At 54.8% G+C, this 20,726-nt stretch overlaps 1 protein-coding gene and 1 long non-coding RNA gene across 7 annotated transcripts in view; one reads left to right on the top strand and one right to left on the bottom strand.

Annotated features, from left to right (window-relative positions):
* Casz1 (castor zinc finger 1) overlaps nucleotides 1–20,726 on the bottom strand; it is a 150,528-nt gene that overhangs the window by 23,554 nt on the left and 106,248 nt on the right. For all 6 annotated transcript variants that reach the window (XM_006539158.2, NM_001159344.1, NM_027195.2 and 3 more), the window contains one exon: nucleotides 1,858–2,343. In XM_006539158.2, the coding sequence (XP_006539221.1) occupies nucleotides 1,858–2,343 (486 nt within the window). The remainder of the gene's footprint in view (nucleotides 1–1,857; nucleotides 2,344–20,726) is intronic.
* Nucleotides 13,486–17,770, top strand: Gm15969. The gene is made up of 3 exons (XR_003955174.1): nucleotides 13,486–13,561; nucleotides 16,956–17,143; nucleotides 17,722–17,770. It is a non-coding gene; the product is annotated as a predicted gene 15969 (long non-coding RNA).

Below are 20,726 nucleotides of genomic sequence, written 5' to 3'. Positions count from 1 at the left end.
CTTTAGGAGTCTCGGAGCTTACTAGAAGGGGAGTGATGGAGCAGTGTACCCTAGCAGGAGAGAAAGCCCAGCAGGGTGTAGAAGGAGGGGCTCTGAGCCATCGAAGTGGGGGTGGGACCCCACTAGACACGACAGAGGATAGTCAGATATCCCTCTGACACCCCGAGTGATCCAAGGAGCTTACAGATGGTTGGTGGCCTTGGCAAGCTGATGGGTCAGCACAAGCCCGAGCCACAGACGCACAGGTTGGGGGCTGGCCTGGGAGTGGGCTCTGATTGTTGGATGAAGTGGTTCAGGGACCAGGGAAAAGGGCTAAAAATAGCAGGAGGCAGCCGAGGCCTCACTATATATGGCAGAGAAACAGAAGGCTCTGAAGGGCAGGCAGCATCAAACAGGGAGGGGGCCAGCGGGGGTCCCACAGACAGCCAAAACCCTGGGGAGCCAAACCCATAGTGGACAGATGGGGCTTGGACCAGGGACCCAGTGCCCAGGGCTGATGGGGCCAGGCCAGAGGCTCAGGGTGGCAGCCACAGTAGTCCACGCTCTGCTCCTGCGTTCCCAGCTCAACTCCTGGGAGGAGGGGAGAAGGCCAGAGCAGACGAGAGACTACCCAACTGCCCTGGCCATGGTGGTGCTGGGTGTGGGCTGAGGAGCTGAGGGGACAGAAGAAGCCCTTGTCCCCGATCCCTCTCCTGTCCTCAGGCCCAGCACAATCACCTTGTGTCTGGCAATAGCAAGGGCTTTTCCTATCAGAGGAAACTGAAGGTCACACTTCTCCTCATTGATCTTGCAATGTTTGTTAATTACTCTGTCACTGATGTGGCGAAGGATAATTAAACAGCTCTGTTTATATCTTATATGCATAATTATGTGGCTGCGCAGGGCTCCCCGCACAGGGAGGAGATGCGCCCCTCGCTGCAGGGGGAAGGGGACAGGGGAGCAGGCAGGGGAGGTGCAGGGCTCCAGGAAGAAGCCTAGGAAGGAGACTCGGGACTACAGGCAAGGCCCCAAGGCCCAGGGCTCCAGCCCGAGAGGAGACCCCTCTCCTGTCTGAAAGGCCACGCCAGCCCTCCCCTGAAGCAGCAGCAGGGAAGGCTGCTGTGTGCTAAGGACAAGGAGACACTGATGGAGCCAGGACTCAGCCGGCTTGTGGGAAACAGGTCAATCAGAGGAGGTGTCTGGGGCAACTGCATGTTGAGGGCAATCTGCTGGCTGGGCCGAGCCAGGCTTGTGGCTTTAAGAGGTCCTGTTTCAGAGGGCAGGTTGGGATACAGGGTAGGAGACAGGGTGGGGGGGGGGGGGCACAAAGTCCTTTCTAGACATCTCAGCTAAGCCACCAAGAGAGGACTTAGAGATGAGAACTCACGCTGTTCATGTTACCACTGACACAGCCCCATTGGTCCTCATATTATGGCCAGGTACCATGGCCCCAAACAGATTCATCCCTGAGCAGCTATGTGCTGTCACCCGTGGAGCCCATCCCGTCTGTCCATTCATCTATCCACTCTATCTGTGGACATGCCTACCTGATTCCCTCCCCGTGCCCCCCACCTCATATGTGCTGTCACCCGTGGAGCCCATCCCGTCTGTCCATTCATCTATCCACTCTATCTGTGGACATGCCTACCTGATTCCCTCCCCGTGCCCCCCACCTCAAAGCCTCCCTGGGCCTCCGCATACTCAGGAAGCTACCAGTCCTGTCCTGCTCCCCCCACCCCCACCCCCACCTCTAACCTGTCTCTCCAGTCCTGCTGGGTTGGATAAGGTGCCAGTGTTTGGCATCCCCTGGACTTGCACCCTTGCTTGCTGGGCCCCTTTCCAGCCTTCATTCTTCCTCCCCCATGGCCAGACACACACCTGAAGCCTGCCTGGTGCTGGGGCCGCTGTCATCTTTAGAAGCCGTACCATCTGACTCCTTCTCCTCCAGGACACTGTTATCTTTTGAGGGCTCTTCTGCATGGTCTTCTTCGTCACTGCAGCCCTGTGGCTGGACCATGTAGACACCCTCTGGGGGCAGCTCCTGATCACGGGCAATACGCCCCAACACTGGGGTGGGTGCGGGATCCTCACAGTACTCTCCATTGACCCATTTCTCGATCACTGCCCGCCTCTTGTCTTCTTCACTTCGGGGAGCCCGGCTCACCCCAGACTCAGGGCCACTGCGCTCTTTGTCCCGGGGATGTAGTGGGCTACCTTCGGCTTGGGAGCCGGCCTCTGCTCCCTTCTCCACGACCACCTGTCGGCTGAGCTTGGCACAGATGGCGTTGAGCTTCAGGCCGCCTTTGCGCTTGGCTGCCATTGGAGGCTTGCCTGCAGGTGGGTCGGTGCACCGGGTGCTTTCAGCTGCAAGGATGGAGGGGGACAGGGAGGTGAGAGGCCTACAAACCAAGCACAGCCACCCCCAAGTAGCTCTCCAGCACCCCCTTGATCGACACAGTTCTGACAAACTGCCCTGAGACCACCTGGCATGCGCTCCTCTCCTGTATTAGCCGGGGTGCTGCAGGCTGGACTCCTCAGCCTGATACAGCACCCACCATGAACTATATGGTTCATGATAAAGGAATGAACCACTCTTCGAGACAAGAATTCTGGCACCCGATTCCTGAAAGAATTTCCTAGGCTTGCCTGGCCTGAACCAGCCCCTCTGTGAGGTGACATGTCCGTTCACACAGGAAGTGAAGGGACAGGAAGGGAAAGGGTCGGGACGAGGTAAGGCTGACAAGTGTCAGCGCTGCCCTGCTGGCAGCCTGGCTCTGTTCTGAATGTTTCACCTCACCACAGGTCCCCGGGGAAGAGTCAGCCGCAGCCAGCAGCCAGCTTCCAGCCTGTGCCAACCTCCAGCCTTACCGACCCAGTAGCAGCTCATGGCTGGCACCTTTCCCACCTGAGCACCTTGTTCTCTGGCAGCACTTCTGCCAGGTTGGGTCCCTGGCTCTGTCCCCTGTTCGCTGGGTGGCAGGGCTCTTCCCCTTGGCCATTCAGGACCTCTCTAAGGCCTACCTTCCCCATCCGTCTTCTCTGCTTTCCACATCCCCACCCCCACATCAAGTCTGGCCATTTCCTACGGCTGTTTCCTTTCCACAAACCTCAGTCAGGGCTAGACAAACACAGGGTTCCTACTTCCTAACCCAGAGGACCCTCAGTGAGGACAAGTTGGTACCAGGTACCAACTGAAGCTACAGATCCTGTGCTTAATCTCTGGAGACAGCCACTGAGAGGCCGGAAGCTAACACACACACACACACACACACACACACATATACACATACACACATATACACACACAAAAGCACACACAGACACACAGACAGACAGATGCACATACACACACATATATATACACATACACACATATACACACACACAAGCACACACAGACACACAGACAGATACACACACACACATATACACATACACACATATACACACACACAAGTACACACAGACACACAGACAGACAGATACACACACACACATATATACACATACACACATATACACACACACAAGCACACACAGACAGACAGATGCACACACAGATACACAGACAGACAGATACACACACACACTGCTTAGCCTGTCCTATGTATGCCCTCTTTAGGCTGCCTAGGGTCTCATGGGCACACTGGTCAGGAAGATTAACAAGGGCAGACACACATACACATTGTAATCCCATACAGCAATCTGTCAGCTGTCCAGTCATCCATTTAGTGAGGTCCTACTGTGTGCCAGACCTTACAGTATGGCCAGACACAGGGTAGTGGCCATATGGAAGGTCTCTGCTCACAATACCTTTCCATATAGGGATCCCCCCACACACACCGCCATCTACTTTCCGCAGCTCTTGCCAGCTGCCAGGGAAATTGACACGTCCCATATGGGTCAGAAGGCTATGTGAGGGGCTCTGCTCAGAAGCCGTGAGCCACGATGGTCAAATACATGGAAACGCATATCCTGAGAGCCCACCTGTGGCTATAGAGCCCTCGTGCTACACAAAAATAATTGCTTTGACTTGTGCACCCAGATTGACCACTCCTTCAAATATACAATGCCCAGTGGCCCCAGATCCTTGCCTTGTCACAAGCGGCTCTTCCTGGCCCAGAAGGGACTGGGTAATGACAGCCTAGTCTGCTGCTACAGAAAGGTCTGCTAAGACTGGTTCCCAGAGGTCATGGTTTTAGGACCTGTGGTCCCTTACCAAGCCAATGCCTACTCTAGTCACGTCTGTCCACAGTGCCAGACCTGCGCTGTCCACACAAATCCCTGAGCTCCCACACGTGGACCCATCTTGAAACTCAGTGATAGGGCTCACGGTCGGTCATCCCGCTGAGCCTCTGGGCAGACCGTCGGGCAGGCTCTGATACCACATGACTTCCAGCAGGGTAGCTGGCCTCACCTGGGCTCCTTTGTCCCTGTCTTAGATGGGAAGAAGCAGGCAGGAGTGGGGGAGCCTGCACTATTTTTACCAGAAGGTAAGCAGCCAAGTGTGTATGGCAGACGGCAAATGAATCTATAAATATTTATCCCAAGGAAGAGGGAAGCACAAGCTCTCAGGGTTGCACTTGCTGCGGGCAACACCCCCTCCTCTGGTCCCCACCCATCCTGGAGCCTCCCTGAACTTAGGCCCACCCGGCACAACCCACCCCCTCTCCATCTCGGCTTCGTGCCGAGGAGTCTCTGCCTGGGCCCCCACCAGCTGCGACGCAGCTGTGCACCCAGGGCCCACCCCCTGCCCCAGGCCCCTTTGCTCCAGCCAACTCCCTCTGCACCTGCCCTCCAGCTGCTGCTCTGCCCCAGACCACCTGCCTTCCAGATGTTGCCCTCCCCCTAACTCTACTGATGGTCCCATGGGTGGAAGTGGAGAAGTAGGTGTCTGGGCCCAGGACACAGTGAGACACCGGCAAAAGCCGGGCATACGGTCATAAGTGCCCGTGTGTGCCTGTGAGCCTGGGGCGGCAGGAGGGGGTTGGGAGCTGAGCTGCTTGCCTGCCTTCCAGTCCCCACGAACCTTCAACCAGCCCTTCTATTAAGGCCTTGGGACCTACAGATTAACACACACACACACCCTCCACTGGCCTGACCCCAGACTCCTGTCCATGTAAACATTCCTCTGACTTTCTTCCCTAAAATATAAACGCCATGGCCAGGCCTCAATGGAAGGAAGCCATCCGTCCCCGGCCCTGTCACTGCCCCTTTCATCTCCTTCCCGCCACCAGCCTGCCCGCTGCTCTATTTACACTGGACATTTCCTCTGGGAACAATACTGCCCAGGAGGCAAGCTTGGGCTGGAGGGTGGGAAGCACCGGGGGGCTCCCGTTCTGTTCTGCTTGTCCCAAGACAGGCAGACTCAGGGGTGGTGGTGAAGGTAGGAAGAGGAGAGGGTAGCTGAGGAGGACCTGGAAGAGTGTATTCCATTCCTGGGAACCTGTTTCTGACCCCAGCGGCTCTGCATCAGCAGAATAAACACTAGGAAGTGCGCTGTATAGGTTAGAGTCCTGGGTCAGAGTCCTGAGCACATGGCCTGGCTCTGCCCACGGTGAGCTCCAAGCCTGGTCCTGGAGAAGCACTGCAGAAGTGCAAGGTCGGGGTCTGTCTGTGCCAGCAGGGTCTGGGAAGCGAGGACTGGAAAGGGTGCTGAGTCCTGAGACGGGCAACAGGCGGGCGTGATGTCACCTCTCAAACAAGACGCTAAAACAGGGAAAGCCCGTCTGACCCAGGAAAGTGGGAGGCAAGGACAGACAGGAGGCTTGAGGCTGCCCCTTCCGGCCTTCTCTTCAGCCACCTCTTAGCTCCCTGGGTCCTAATTCTCCTTATGAGCCTTGGAACTCAATCAGCCCCCAGCGGGCCATCCAAGTGAAAAGCACAAGTGAAAAGAGAGGCAAGACTGCCCATGGGTTCCAGCAGGGACTCACTGAAGATTCCTAAGGACGGCTGAGCAGGCACCATGATAATCCCATTTGTCAGAGAAGGAAGCCGATCCCAGAGCTGTAGACCTCCCAGAGCATGAAGACACTCTACCGAGAGCCACTGAGGCTGGGCTTGAAACATCCCCGGCTTCCCGACAGGAGTGTCTCTCGTCCCCTGTCCCATTTCCTCTTCAACCTCACTTCCTGTCCCCATAACTCGGAGCCTCCTAAAGTGTTAACCGCGATGGATAAAATGGTGCAGCAGATTGCTACAATAAATAATTTACTGATATTTATAAATATTCAAATCAGCCAGCTTCAGAAATCGAATGAAGGGAGTGCCTCGGGAGAAGGGCCCGATATGGCATGAATCTCTCCACTCCCTCTGAAGGCTGGGAAGGCCAGAGCTCCTGCCAGCTTGGGTGAGAAAGGGGGGCTCAGAGGGCTGTACCTGGGCCCATGTCCCCTAACCTCCCTGACCATGAAGACAAGACCAGGGGGAGCTGGAGGCGCTGCTGGCTCCTCACCTGGCCCACCCAGACCCCCTCTCTCAGACAAGCACAATAGGAAAGTCTTGATGCCCACCGACTTATAGCCCTGGTCTCGGAGTTGCTGATCCTGTCGGAGTGGGGGCAGTCCCATGGGGCTGGGCAGGCCTGGCAGCCCCCTACCTCTGCCCCCATGAGTAACGTATTTCGTGGCCAGGCTGCCTGTCAGCCACCGGGCTCCCGTGCTTTATGGTCTCTGCTTGGTGGCTCTGAACTCCCTGGTAGGAAATAAAGTTCTCCCTGCGCGTCCCTTCTAAACATTTCACTCAGTGGAAACGGTGTTTAAGAAAAATGAGGACATATTTCTTCCTAAGGATGCAGTATCCCCTTTGGGCGGCCTAATGCCTGCTGTATATCAGGAGGTGGGGAGGCGGGGGCCAGCAGCCAGTCCCCTGGGGTGGGGGCGCATGGGGCCTTGCCTGCCTTTGGCCAAAAGCTCCGGGGCCATGGGCACTGCTGGGTGGCTCCGGTGACTTTCCTAGCCCACAGTGTCACATAGCCAGTGACACCCTACAGGGCCTCGGCTATGCAGGAGAATATGCCTGGGCACATACCTTGGTAGTTCCCTTGGCTATTCCCTCCTATCCCACTCTGTCACTTGTGCTGTCCCCACTTCCAGATGAGCAGAAGCAATGAGCCTGTAATTGCTTTCTGTCACCCAGTCAGCACTAGAGCACAACTCCCACCAGGCTCAGATGTCCAAGGCCACAGAGGCTTAAGCCCCACACACACGCCTCCCACGGCCTTCCAACCAGCTGTCCCAGGGGCCTCGGAGGTGGTGTGCTGTTGGGGTTTCTGCCTTGGCTACCCACGAGAAGCTTATACTTCACAGACTACAAGCCCCGATTTGGTAGCCGTGTGCCTTTGTCTCCGGGCCAGCACCTGGGTTGGAACAGGAGGCTGTGCTGTGAAAATAAGGCAGGCTGTTGACTTCCTGCATTAGCCTGGCTCCTACACAGTGGCTTGCTCGCTACAGATGTTGGAACAAATCTCCAAAGTAATTACAAGAGCCATCACTGTGGCAAAAAACACAGCTGTAACATGAAAGCATGTAGGCGAGGAAGGGGTGCTGGACAGGAACCCCCTCGTTTCCTCCCTCTCCCACTTCACTGCTCAGCCTATCTCCATACGAAGAGTCCCCTTCTCTAGCTCTCCTGGCCAGGAACTGTACCCTAAAAGAGGGACATCCCTTCTTGGGCCTGATTCCAACCTTGGCTGGGAGCACAAGGGCTTCAGAAGAAGGAAGGCATAGTTGCGGCTACCCTAGGGTTCTTGGCTCCCCTAGGGTTCTTGGCTCTTAACAGATCCACACCAGGGCGTGGGCGGGGCTTGGTCACCGGGCCCTAGCTTGCCCCCCTTTGTTTATTTATTTATTATGTTTTTTTTTCTTTTAGTTCAGTTAAAAGGTTTACTATCCAGACGCGTCTAAGTGGCCTCACTTAGCGTAAGTAACTCTATAAATCAGGGGAACTGTTAGCATCCACCGCACAGGCTGGCTATCAATCTCCCCCAGGTCACAGCCAAACAGGAAGGGGGAGAAAAAAGAGAGTTACCACCCAGGGGAGATTTAAAACACAAACTGAGCAAACACACACTTGTGCCTGCCTACTTGTGTTTGTATGCATGGCTGCGCGCGCGTGCACACACACACACACACACACACACACACTCACACACACACACGTTCACATGTATATGTGTGCAGGTCTCTATGGTTGTGTATTTACATTATGTGCACGTGTGAGTCCACAGAGTGGCCCAGGCTTTGAGATCATGGTAATAGAACACAACATAGTTCCTGATGCCAGGGGGAGGCAGCATGAAAAAGAGATGCCAGGCCTTCCCAGGGATGGTTTCTTAATTCCTGAACTACCCTGCTGCAAGCAGGTGGCTCCGGAAGACCATAGAAAGGATCTAAGTGGTCCCTTTCCTCTCTGAGGCCCTTGGGTCTTCAAACACGATGAAACTGAGCTCAAGGCAGGTACTCGTAAGAGGGGGGTGGGGGGCACAGAGCCAAAGAGAAGCTACGTGGTCCTCAGGTGCTCGTCTGGGTCCTCACCCACTGAGTCCCAGCACCGGGCTCCAGAAGGAAAGAGTCACCTAAATGAATGGTGCCGGGCAGAGTCAGAAGAATATGAGGCTCAGCAGAGCGACCTTCTGGTAGCAGCTTCAGCAAAGCCCCACCCGTTTACTGAGTAGGCACAGTTGTGGGGTCCAAAGCCTGGCCATAGATAGGCTGCCATCCGTCCTCAGGGAGGCCCCAGACAACACTAGCTGAGCCATACCGGGAACCAGAGCAGGGTGGCAGCTCTGAGTACCCTCTATAGTTGGGAGACAGACAGCGGGTCAGGCATCCTAAGGGGCAGACCTGCTGGCCCCGCCTCCCCTCCCCGCAGATCGCAACGGAGGCCTCCCTGGCTCACCCGCCTGCCTCCTGCCCGCTGCATCTCTCCATGAACTCTATTTCTCTTTCCTCTCTGAAAACAACTGAGCTGTAAATACTGTTTAACCTTCTCCCCCCCCTCCCCACCACCACCCCCTCCCCTCTGCACTATAAAAACACAAATATGCCATAACTCAGCCGGCCTGGCCGCCCAGCCTCCAACATGCCCTGCGCCCGGGCTCTCTGGAAGGTCATTACAAACGACTTTCCGATTCACTGCTCCTGAAATAATTTTGTGTATTAAAACCTGAATCTGCACTTTCTGGGGCCGAAAGCTTCGCTTAATTATGGCGGGTGTCCTTGGGACGGACAGTGATCCTTCACTCGCCCGCACTCCAGCCCTCCGCCCGCCAGCCCGCCCCCCTCCCCGGGCCCAATCTGTTTTCAAAGTGTGTCTGTCCTTTATTAAATTGTTTTCTTTTCCACATTATCAGTTGCCATGGAGACCTCATCTCTCGGATTATTTGAATTTCATTATATCTATTGATTTGGGAGCATTTCATCTTTTTTATTGTTTTTCTGTCAATTTTCAAAACGAATAACCATCTAATTTGCGTCAGTGCTGATTATGTTTGTCCCTCAATAGAGGTCGGCAGCTGCGCTGGGGAAACAAATCAATGAAAAACCATCATAAAACTCCCCACTCCGGTCTCCAGGATGTGTGGGTGACATTCCACGCCTGCGAGAGACACACTCATCAGCTCCAACTTCAGCGACGGTGGCGGTGGCGGCGGCCCCACTCCACGTCCGCCTCCTTTGGCCTTAATATTTAATTTCGAGATTTGGGGCATTATTAGTGGTGTTTTTATTAGCGCGTGTGCATGTGAGTGTTTGGTGGTGGTGGGCCGGCTGTTTCATTAATTTGTGGTGGGGCAGGGAAGCCCCTAAGGAAGGCAGGGCAGACTCTGTCTGGGGTGTGGCGGGAAGTGGAGAAAAGAAGGGAACACCCCAAGGAGGGGACAGGAGCCTGGGGACCAGGAAGGCCCTGAGGAGGGACTGGGGAAGGGGGGACCGAGTGAAGGGGTGGAAAGGAGGGAATTCAAATTGCTTACTTTGTTGGTTTTTTTTAAATAATTTATGCAATTTTAAGCATTTATGTATAAATTTTTTAATAAGCCACCCTGGAGCAGGATGGCCATTAACATCCCAACGTCCTTCTGTCCAATGGGCTGGCAGAGAGGATCAATTTCTGAGAGTACTTTCCCTTTTTTATGACATGATAAAATGCTTTTAAAGCAACTTACACAAATATGGAAATTTTTTTCTTTTTTTTTTTTTCGTCCCCTCTCCCTTCCCCTAACAGCCCTTCTTATTCACCGGGGAAGGAGGGGCTGTTCTTGTGACTGTGTGCAAACACACACACACACACATACCACCTTTCTCTATGTGTCTGTCTGTCTGTCTGTCTGTCTGTCTCTGTCTCTCTATCTCTCTCTGTCTCTTTCTCTCTCCCCTGTTGGGGAGGGGGCTGAGGGGACTGGCAGGGAGACAACCCCAGTTCTAACTGGAACTGGCCGCCTGTCCTTCTAACAAGGGCATAAACTTTCATTACCCATGCACGCAGTCAAAGACAATTTAGGGAAACGCGCTGCTCGGAAAAGGAAAACCTCAGCGATTCGTGGTCCACAGTGCGGCCGCCATCTGGGGGCTGTCCAGTTAGCCTGAGGGCATCAGGACCTGAACCTCTGACTCTGCCCTGCCTGGCAGGAGGTAGGGAGCATGGGAGAGCCAGTTCCTCCCCTCAGCCCCCAAGTGCACCCCCCCCCCCGTGCCTTCCGTGAGAGAGGCATTTGGAGCTAGACCAGTGAGCCAGTGTGCAGACTCCTCCTCAGCTGGACTGGACCCTGCCAGTCTTGCCTCCCTTATTGTTCCCTTTCCCAGAAGCCCCTTCATCAACACCAGTCAGTAGCAGGTCCTTGACCGTGAGCATGAGACTCCTTCATTTCTACTGCTCCAGAGACAATGATGTAGCCAAGGCTGGCTACACACACACACACACACACACACACACACACACACACACACACACAGACACACAGTAGGATGGAAGAAAAGAAAGCAGGGAGATCTGTTTTAAGGTGTCTTGGAGTCTTAGCAGGATCCCCACAGACCTAGAACAAAATGCCTTCCCTAGGGTAGGGAAGTCCCTACTTTGGAAGCAGATATGTGACAGAAGTGACTGTGGGGGAAACTGAGGCAGCAGCAGCTGCTGTCTTCACTATAGACCTTGAAGACGGAAAGAAAGCAAGCCACGTGAAGAAGATGGCAGGGAGTGAATTCTGGGTGATCCTGACAGCTCTCCCAGCTGCTTAGGATGGAAGGAGGGGTCTGAGGGTGAGTCCTGTCTGAGTTCTCCCGCTGGCTGATGAGACCATCTCAGATCGCAGAGTAGGCCTTACCCCACCCTCCTGGTATGTGCAGCACCAGGACTTTGGCAGTTTCCAAGGAAAACGACCGAAAGTAGATACGTTACTCCTCTTAAACAGTTGACACTTCAAGCATGTCTCCTCTGTCCTGGGTCCCATTGTTTACGTCTGTAATAGAGTGTGCTTCAGGGATGACTGTCTGGGGCAGAGGAGCACACGGTGTCACTTCTATTATGCTCAACGCTAACTACAGAGTGAAGGACCCCCTTCTCTGCAGCCTTGGAGGAAAGTAGGTACAGAATCCAACCTTGCATGGCCCTGTCAGCCTCTGCCCAAAGATCCAGCAACTGCCATGGTCTCCTATACCCAATCTGTGGAGACTGGGCTTTTTCTTTCTGCCTCACCTGCCCAGACCCTCCCACCCCAGAGAGCCAGGCTCCCTCTGAAGGCATCTCCAGAAGTCTGCCTGCCCAGCTCCATCAGTAGCTGCCCAGTGGATTGTCCAAGAGGGCTTCATTGCTCTCTGGACCCTCTGCCGTGGCAGAGAGTGAGCTGCCCTAGAGAGGCCTTGCCACTCGAAGCCCTTGGTGGGAATTGGAGGGGAGCGCCCATCTCTCTCCTTTTCTGTGCTCAGATCCCCCCAACTGTCATTAAAATAACAAGTTTCTGTTACAATCTAAACATCCCCACATCACATAAAGGGTTATATTACACCCGAGTCACTCCCGGCCCGTGTTTGCACAGAAAAGCTCACGGCAGGTCCCCCCTCCTGACGAAGTGACTTATTAAAGTTTAAACAGTAATTAACAGAACAATAAAAATAAAGGGATGTTTGGGGAGTCATAGCGCACACAGGGTTTTTGGCAGTGCCAGCAGTTTTTCAGTGCCCTGCGCTGGCAGCAAAATGAGAAGCCAGGGGGGACGAAGGACCGGCCAGGGTTGAGCCAGGGAGACTTGAGAAACTGAGGCCAGACTGGATAGGATGACGGTCTAGTTGTATCACAAAGGGTATAAAGAAGAAAGTGTGACAGCAGACAGCTGGAGGGAGGGTGAGTTCTGCCTGAGTGTAAGGCCAGCAGGGTTGGTGGACTGGCCCCCGCCTGGCCCCAGGCACTTCCGGGAGCCCAATGCCTGGTCATATCTAGCCAACTCCAGCAGGGACCTGGCACTAGGAGACCCTGGAGTTAATGATTCCTGGAACTGGACCCCTGCCACTTTTACCCAGTCAGGCAGGTACCCTCTTACTCTATCCCTAGCTCCAGTGGCAGGACACCGGGAGAACTCTCCTGAACGTATGCATAAGGACTCGTGGGGGGGGGGGTGAGAGCCTTCCTTAGACTGCTCTGGGGGAAGGAGACCAGCTATCCTATCTTAACTTGTACCAAGCTCCACCTAAAGCAAGCAAGAACCCAGAAAGCTAGCTCAGGGAGACCCCCCACTGTGAAGATTTGTGCCCAAGATCCGCAGGGAGCTCAAGAAAACCAGAGCATCCTGGGGCTAGCAGGGCCTCTCCTCATCCTTCTCCTCGCCTTGGCTCCTGAGCACAAGTTCTTCCACACAGGAAGCTCAGATCCATCCGTGGCTGTAGGGAAGAGCAGCGAGCCCAGCCAGGTAAAGGCACTAGGGAGATGAGGCCAGCACCTCAAAGCCTGAGGGGCCAGCCAGACAGGAGGAAGCTGGGATCCAAGCTGGCCAGGTGGCAGGCATCCTAGTACTGCTGAGCTGGCCCCTGCCTGACTTCTAAACCTAAGCTTCCTCCTGTTTCCCTTCTCCATACTTCCTGTGCCCTCTCCACTCGTGTGCCCACCCCAGCCTATTCCCCGATCTTCCCAGCCCAGCCCCCACAGCTTATCCTGCGGCCTGTCTGACACTGCCCACCACTGCCCTTCTTCTTCAAGGAGAGCCACTGCAGAGCCCAAATTCTCTCTTCACCGCAGCAAATTGATCCTAAAAGTAGATTTTGAGTACAGCATCCCCATTCACACATAGGCAGAGAGTGGTCTCCAGGATGCCAGGAGACCGTAAAGAGGCCCCTCTCCCCTCCTTGAGAAAAAGACACCCCCCCCCCACCTCCTGGGCTTTCCCATCTCCTCAGAGCACCAGCCTGACTAGGCCTTCCCCAAGAGCCTCCCTCTACCTGGGTGCCTGCCATCAGCAGCTCCAGGGCATCATTAAGCTCAGAAATAAGTCCCACCCTAAGGCCAGAGGCCCTTCTGGTCTCTGCTACAGGTCCCTGGGCTGGTCCTTCCACATCAAAAGGTCGAGTGTAGCAGGCATAGCTATGAGCCATCTGCACAGGTAAGAGGCGAAGCTGACGCCAGACTCTTTCTAACCTCCTATTTCCCGAGCTCTGGGTCCACGGAAGCTGAAGGACCCAAAAGGCAAGGGCTCTGTGTCTGGGCACAGGCAGAAGGGGATGGTGGGGCTTCAAAGATCTCAGTGCCACTTAGATGTCAGGTTCTAAGCCAACAGCTTTTCTCTCCCTCTTTTTGGGTAGAGCTCCCTGGGCCTTCGTTCCCCAACCCTTCCCCACTCCCAGTAACTCATAAGGGGGAGAGCAGAGGCTGGAGCAGACAGAGCTCAAAGAGGGCAGGTGATGGTCCCCCAGCCCTCAGCTGCTGCCCTCCATTGGCTGGCAAGGTGCTCACACTCCCTTACTGCTGGTGGACGCATCCTGAGTCACCCTGCCCCAGAGCTGTGCTGGGGGCGTGGGGGTGTGTGGCACCTCCAGGGTAGGGGAACACTGGTAGGGGACAAGGCAGAGAGTGTCTGGGTAGCACCAAGGAAGGCAGGCGGGGAAGAGCCCTTCTATTGAGTATGCTCTACAGTGGACAAGCTAGAACTGTTTCTAGAACCCTCAACCTGCTGTCTGCCCCCAGGGGCACAGGCATGGAGTGTCAGCTGGACAAGGAGATCTCTGATGGAGGGAAGCCATGTGCCCTCCCACACTAGAGAATAGCTACCAAGATGGAGGCTTTTTAGATCTGCACCAAACTTCAGAACTACAAGGCCAAGGCCTAAGGGGATTTTGCTGAAAGCCAGGGTCAGTCTCTGCCCAGGATCAGACAGAGCAAGGGACCCAATTTCTCTCTTGCCCAGAAGATACCAGGCCCCCTTCTGCTTAAGGGACCTTCCACAACCTTGGACACTAACTGTCCCTGAGTCTCTCCTTGGTCCCCGCAGAAGTTCCCTGCTGGGAGTATCAGGTCTCACACTCTTCCACCCCTCCAAGAACTGCAACAGCTCTAAGCAGAACTTCTGGGGTACAGGGTACAGGGTAGGAAGTCCAGCACCCTAGATCTACAAGGGCTCTGTCCTGGTTTATCCACTGACAATGACGAGACTGTGGAAGGGGCCTTCCTGTTGCCGGGACTGTGTTCCCACAATCCTTTGGGGCTGGCTGTGCTGTGGAAGGGAAGTAGGGCAAGAACTATCTAGGAATCAGGAAAAGGGCCTGGGACAGACAGAGCCTGGGTCATAGGCATAGCCCCAGAAGAGGTGAGGAGGCAGCTTGTGACAGTCGGCAGCACCTCCTCACCATCTCTGTGGCCTACTGCCTCAATCCCTTTACCGACAGTGAGGAGGACATGAGGGGACTAATTTAGGAGTATTTTTAAAACCGTGGCCCTGGTGGATGGGTTTAGCAGTTGTCAGCCATCTGGAATAAGGAATTACAATCACCCCTCCCTAATCCTATATTCCCTAAACCCTAAAGCTGGTTAGTGTGGGGATGAGGCAGCAGGTGGGTGTGGGGGGGTGCCTGTTCCAGAAAGGAGCCCCCGCCCCCCGCCTCACCCCGCCCCACCTAGGAGTACCCTCCCTCCCCCTTGGAGGGTGCCTGGGCCCCGGGGTGTGGGCTGAGGAGCCCAGTGTGTTTGGAGCCCACTCGGCTCCCCCACCGCTCACGCCTGCTCACTCCCCAGGCCTCGCTGGCTTGCGCAGGGGCCGTCAGGTAAATTAGATCTGAAAGCTGACAATTTCTGACCATATTTCCTTGATTATTTCAAACAAATGCACAGCAGCCGCTGTAAGGAGATTAAAGTGACATAAACGTCCCGAGTGGGAGGGGGGAGGGCAGAGGATTCAGGTCACCCCCATCCGTCCCCCGCCTGACAGACGCTATATCGCTATCCAATCCAATAAAAAATCCCCCCCTTTTGCTTTAATTAATTTTACAGCTAGCTTGCTTAATTACTTTCAATCAAAATCCTCCTGCCATCGCAAAATTAGAGATGGTTGAGCTCCATTAGCCTAAATTCTTCATTTCCATATAGAAAAGAGGCTGTCGACAGAGCCAGCCCGGGCCCCTGGCAGGACAGACACCCGTCTGCCCACCCGCCGCCAGACAGCCCACTCTGCCTTCCATTCTCCGGCTATGGCTGCCTTCTGCATGTCCCCTCATCCTTTCTACCATGACACCGTAGACTGAGGGTTCAGGTGGGGTGTCCTCACTGTCCCCTAGATCGTCCCCAGACTTCATGTGGAGGCATTGGGGCTAGGCTGAACTAGAGGCCAGGTAGACGTGGAGGTTTGCCTCTATGGAAAGAAACAGCTGATCCCAGGGTTCTCCCCTTACCAGCTGCCTCTCAACAGAGCTTCAGGCCCTGGCTACCCAGACTCCTAACTCTGGGCCCTCTGCCCTCCAAGGAGCTCTTGGCAGAGCAAGAACACTCCAACTCTTGGAGTTTAGCCTGTCCGTATAGACACTGGAACCAACATCACCCAGGGTTCCCTCTACCAACTCCTGGCTAGGGCTACTGCCCACTGCCAGAGCGACTGTAGGGCCAGCTGTCTCCGTGGCACAAGGCAGCACGGCAGCCCCCACAGACTAGCGGTGTCTTGCCCCCACCCCCACCCCCCCACCTCCCAGCCAGTTCCCAGTTTGCAGCAGCTGCTTCTCCTCCCCCAGCCTGGTTGGTGGGTGGTGGGTCTGGGCTCTGTCCACATCCTGTGCTCGGCTGGCCGGCTCCCTTCTCCTCCCTGCCACCTGCCTTATCCTCATAACCCCAACCCCAGCTCCTGAAACTCCACTTCAGGTTTTCTATGCTACAGCCCTGAGTGACACCACAGGGTCCAGCCCAACCTGGGATCCAGCTGATTAAGGATCTGCAACAGGATGTGGGGATTATAATAAAACCTGGCTCTGGACCTTCGGGGGCAGTAGGCCAAGCCTGGGCTCCAGGACTCCTCTCCCCTCCTCTCACTACCATGACCCCCAGCCAAGTTGTCAAGTGATGACAGTTCAGGGGGTCTACACAGTTCCAGCTAGACTCTGGGAAGTGAGCAAACGGGCTGGTGTCAAGGCGGACCTGGAGTAAGCCTGTCAGAATGGCAGGGTGGGGTGGGGAAAAGGAGTCAGTGATGTATGAAGTCTGCCTTGTACCCCCTAGCTCTTCTTGGGGTGGCAAACCAGCCTGATCTCCTTTAGAGAACCAATGTGACACTGGGACAGTGTGCCAGCACAGCTCCTGGGCAGAGGCAAACCAGTAAAGAAAAAGGTGCCCCGTGGGTTGTGTGAGACCCTTCCAGACAACAGGCCCTAGAGTTCGCCCTTGGCTACTGGTGTGGCTGTGGCCGTCTAACACCAGGATGTGAGGCCAGCTCCTGATGGATGAGCGGCTGAACTTGGAGCCTGCATCTTAGGACCCCCCCCCCCATCTGCTCCCCTCTGGTCCTCCTCTAATCCACACAGGTCCAAACAACCCTCCTTCTCAGATGCTTCTCCGAGCTTCTCAGATGCATCTTGAGTCCCTATTGGCACTGCTCAACCTGGCCCTCAGGATCCTAGAGGACCATCTGAAGTCTCTTGGGAAGCCTGTAGGCTAACAAGGACACACTGTGCGCCGCTTCCCAACCACCGAGAGAGAAGCAGCAACATGAGTGAGTTCAGGGGGCTCCTGGAGGTTACCTGATCCTGCTGAGTGACAGGCAAGGAAGGTGACACAAGGCTGCCCTGGTTCCTTTGCTTCCTGCACTGGGCCCATCACACGAGCCTGTATGTCTCTCTTACCTCCTTACCTGTGACTCATCACCCCAAGGACAGAGACAGAAGAGGCTGCACAGCCACAGTCTATGGGCATCCGCCCACTTCTTGCGGCTCTCTGTCCACTGAACTGGGGTGAGCTTCATTCCCACTTTACCCAGACCATCGTGCCTGGCCCAGCTGGGCAGAGGTGGAAGGGTAGATAAGAAAATAGGTTCTGAGTCCTAGAGACACCTACTGTGGGATGACACAGCTCAAACTCTCCTCCATGCCAGGTAGTACCGTGAGGCTACACAGTATACCCCAGGCCTCCAGAACACTGACCGCTACGCAGAGGGTCCAACCTCAATCCTAGGCCTGGCCTCCCTTCTCCTAGGCATCCTTCAGGGGCCCTAGTGACCATATCATTTGTGAGACGCCCTCTAGATCATCCCCTCCTCTGGTCCTCATCTCTGACCCCTGTTCTTGTTTGTAGGCCCTCTACAGTAACAACTCCTCCATCCACCTCATTTGACCAAGAGATCTACAGGACGGAACTACTGTTCAGCACAGTGTCTGTCCAATAAATATTTACTGAAATGAACACAGACCGCTAAGAGCTTCTTGCGTTGACTAGGGCTGAGCGGAGGACCCAGGGTGTGGCCTGACTTCTTAACCAGACCCTGCCTAGCTCTAAAAACCTTTCCTGCTTGCTGGGGTGGGGACTCCCTGGGTGGGACTCAATTGACACTGTGAGTGTCTTGCCCTCTTTAGCCCCAGGCTCACCTCCAAATGCCCTTCACAGGACTCTGCCCAGAGAACAAAGAAGGCCCCAGTTGTTCCTGCATTTCTCTGTAAGAGGAACAACTGTTGCTGGTCAGTCCTTTCTGAATAAACCCAGCAACTGTTTGCAGCGTAGAGCAATTTTCTCCCTCTGCCTTGTCCTTGTCCCAAAAAGGAGAAAAGGAGATTAAAAAAGAAAGATGGGGGAGAGCCCATACCAAGCCCCACAAACTCCCTACACCCGCTCTCAAGTCTGTCTGGAAATGTTATGAGCACAAAGAGCACAAGGACAGCCACCTGCTGTCCCTGACAACTGGGACAGCCGCAGCTAAGGGACAGGCTGTGAGATCAGGACCCAAAAAAAGGAGGTGAGAAAGTGGACGGTGGAGGGAGGCAAGGGGGGTTTGAAGAGGGACAACAGGAAAGATCAAAACCAAGAAGGTGTGGGGAGGGGGGCATCTGGCCAGGACCTGCAGGTACAGAGACCCATACAGCCCAGATGGCTCCTGAAAGTCAGGCAAAATGGAATGGAGGGGTGCTCTGTGGGACACTGGATGTGATGGGGGTGGTGAAGAGGGAGAGAAGAGGAGGACTGGAGAAGAGGGAACGAGGTCTATTAAAATCCTCTCAGTGCATAACACAAAATGTCAGGGTTTATAGCTTCATTCTTGGCTTTGCTGGGACTGAGAACCCTGAACAGAAATGTCACCGCTTGTCATGTTTAATCACCTGCTGTTTGTTAACACCTCCCCTGCAAGGAGCCTGTCTCAATCTGCCCCTGGGCCCCCAAGGGACCTGGAAACTGAAAACATCCAGGCTTCTTCTCAGGGGCTCTTAGCCCTGCCTCGGGTTCCCGGGAGCTCCTTCTGCCGCCATCTGTAGACTTGCAAGGAGTCCCAGGATGACCCTTCTTATCAAGAGGGTCATGACCCCACTGGCAGGAGCTGGCACGCTTGGCTTGGAAGAGCCTGGTCATCCATCGCCTGCCCTCCAGACTATCCCACCTGCTGCCTCCACCCAGAGCCTAGAGAAAGTCAGTCAAGGAAGGCCTGAACTTCACTGCTGCCAGCGTGACCATCAATGGCTACAGCACATCTATCTCATCTACCCTTATCCAAGCACACCGACTGTGGTTCTGGCTTGGTTCCCTCTCAGACCCCCTCCTTTCTGGGTTGTTTAGGAATGCCCATCCCTACTGCTTTGTAACTTCTCCCTCTTGGGCAGGGTAGATATCTGTAGTGCCAGGGTGGTTATGCCCCAAGTACCCTCCAGTCTCCCTAAGAACACTGCGATGCTCCCCACCTCCTAATTCATAATTTGGTCAAATCCGGCAAAGCACTCAGGTTCTCTCAAACCCACACAAGCAAAAAGGGGGCAAACCTAGTTCAGGGTTCAGGCTGAGCCCCACTCCATCAGACAGCTGTTTGCAAAGCAGCCACTCTGCTCTCCATAGTTCCCAAGGTAACCCTGTGAGTTCTAGCAGTGGGGGGCTGTTCCTGAACTGACTAAAGTGGTCTCTCAGTGGGCCATGGGAAGCATCTCCCTCCTCCTCCTCCTCCTCCTCCTCCTCCTCCTCCTCCTCCTCCTCCTCCACCACCACCTCCTCCTCCTCCTCCTCGGCCTTCACAAGAGTACACTGTATAAACATGAACCTGAAGACGTGTCTCCTAGGAGAACAAAGCTCATCTAGATGGCTGCCACAAGTGCTTCTGTCTGGTCTGCTCACCTCTATCTCACCAGGGACGAGTCAGTCAGAGGGTCCCACCCTGGCAGCCCTCCCTGGGGACAAGTGGAGAGTCCCTTTCTCGGGGACTGTGAAGGATCAAGGCCTGCAGCAAAGTAAGTTTTCCTGTAAACCTTAGCAGGCATTTGCATCAGCCGCTACAGTGCAGGGTGTGCCCAGGAGGAGTTCAAGGGGACAAAGTGGACTTAACTGGGATCCGGAGCCCTTCAGGGACACAAGCTGAATAACACAGTCAACATCCAGGGATCTACACTTTGTAATTTCCCCTCAACATTGCCATGTGGATCAGTCCTCAGGGAAGCCTTCCCTCTGGCAAGGATGCTCCCTACTGTGTCTGTCTCCTGGCTTTTAGGGACAGTGGCAGTGACCATGGTTCTCCTACTTCTCCACCTGTGTCTTCTGGGGTTTGTTTATTTTGTTTTTATTTTATTTTTTTCTTCAGTGCTAGAGATGGAACCATGTTTAGAACATTTTCTAAGCAAGTGGCTCTATGGCTAAGCTACGTCCCCCAGCACCTGTGAAACTGGCTGAACCACACAGACCCCTGTCGTTTGCTAAGAAAGATGAGTGTTAGGCGTGACATCCGTTCTCTGTGTCTCTCAGAAGGAAGGTGCTGGGCAGAAACTCAGAGGACGTGTGAGGTCATGTGACCCACGTCCTCTCCAAGATGTCCCAATCTGTCTGTTATCCACAGGGAGAGTGTGTCAGTGTTAGACGAGCTACTAACCCTTCCCCAGCCCCCCAGCCCTCACCAGACTGGCCCTGTTAGCAGCACTCACCACAAATATGCTTTCTGATAAAGTTGGCCGAAAAAACATTCCAGAGCTCAAAACAATGTCAGGACAGGAACCCCATGTATCCTGCCCAGGTGGCATCTAGACACCTACTTGAGGACACACCCATACAGGGGATCACACAGCAAGCCTTGGTCAGGGCAGAGTGGGATCAGGTGGAGTCGCTTGTAGGTCACCCCT

The sequence above is a fragment of the Mus musculus genome, chromosome 4 (assembly GCF_000001635.26).
Source record: "Mus musculus strain C57BL/6J chromosome 4, GRCm38.p6 C57BL/6J".
Taxonomy (NCBI): Eukaryota; Metazoa; Chordata; class Mammalia; order Rodentia; family Muridae; genus Mus; species Mus musculus.
Note: the sequence above shows the minus strand (reverse complement) of the source record. Positions and strands in the feature narration are given on the sequence as shown.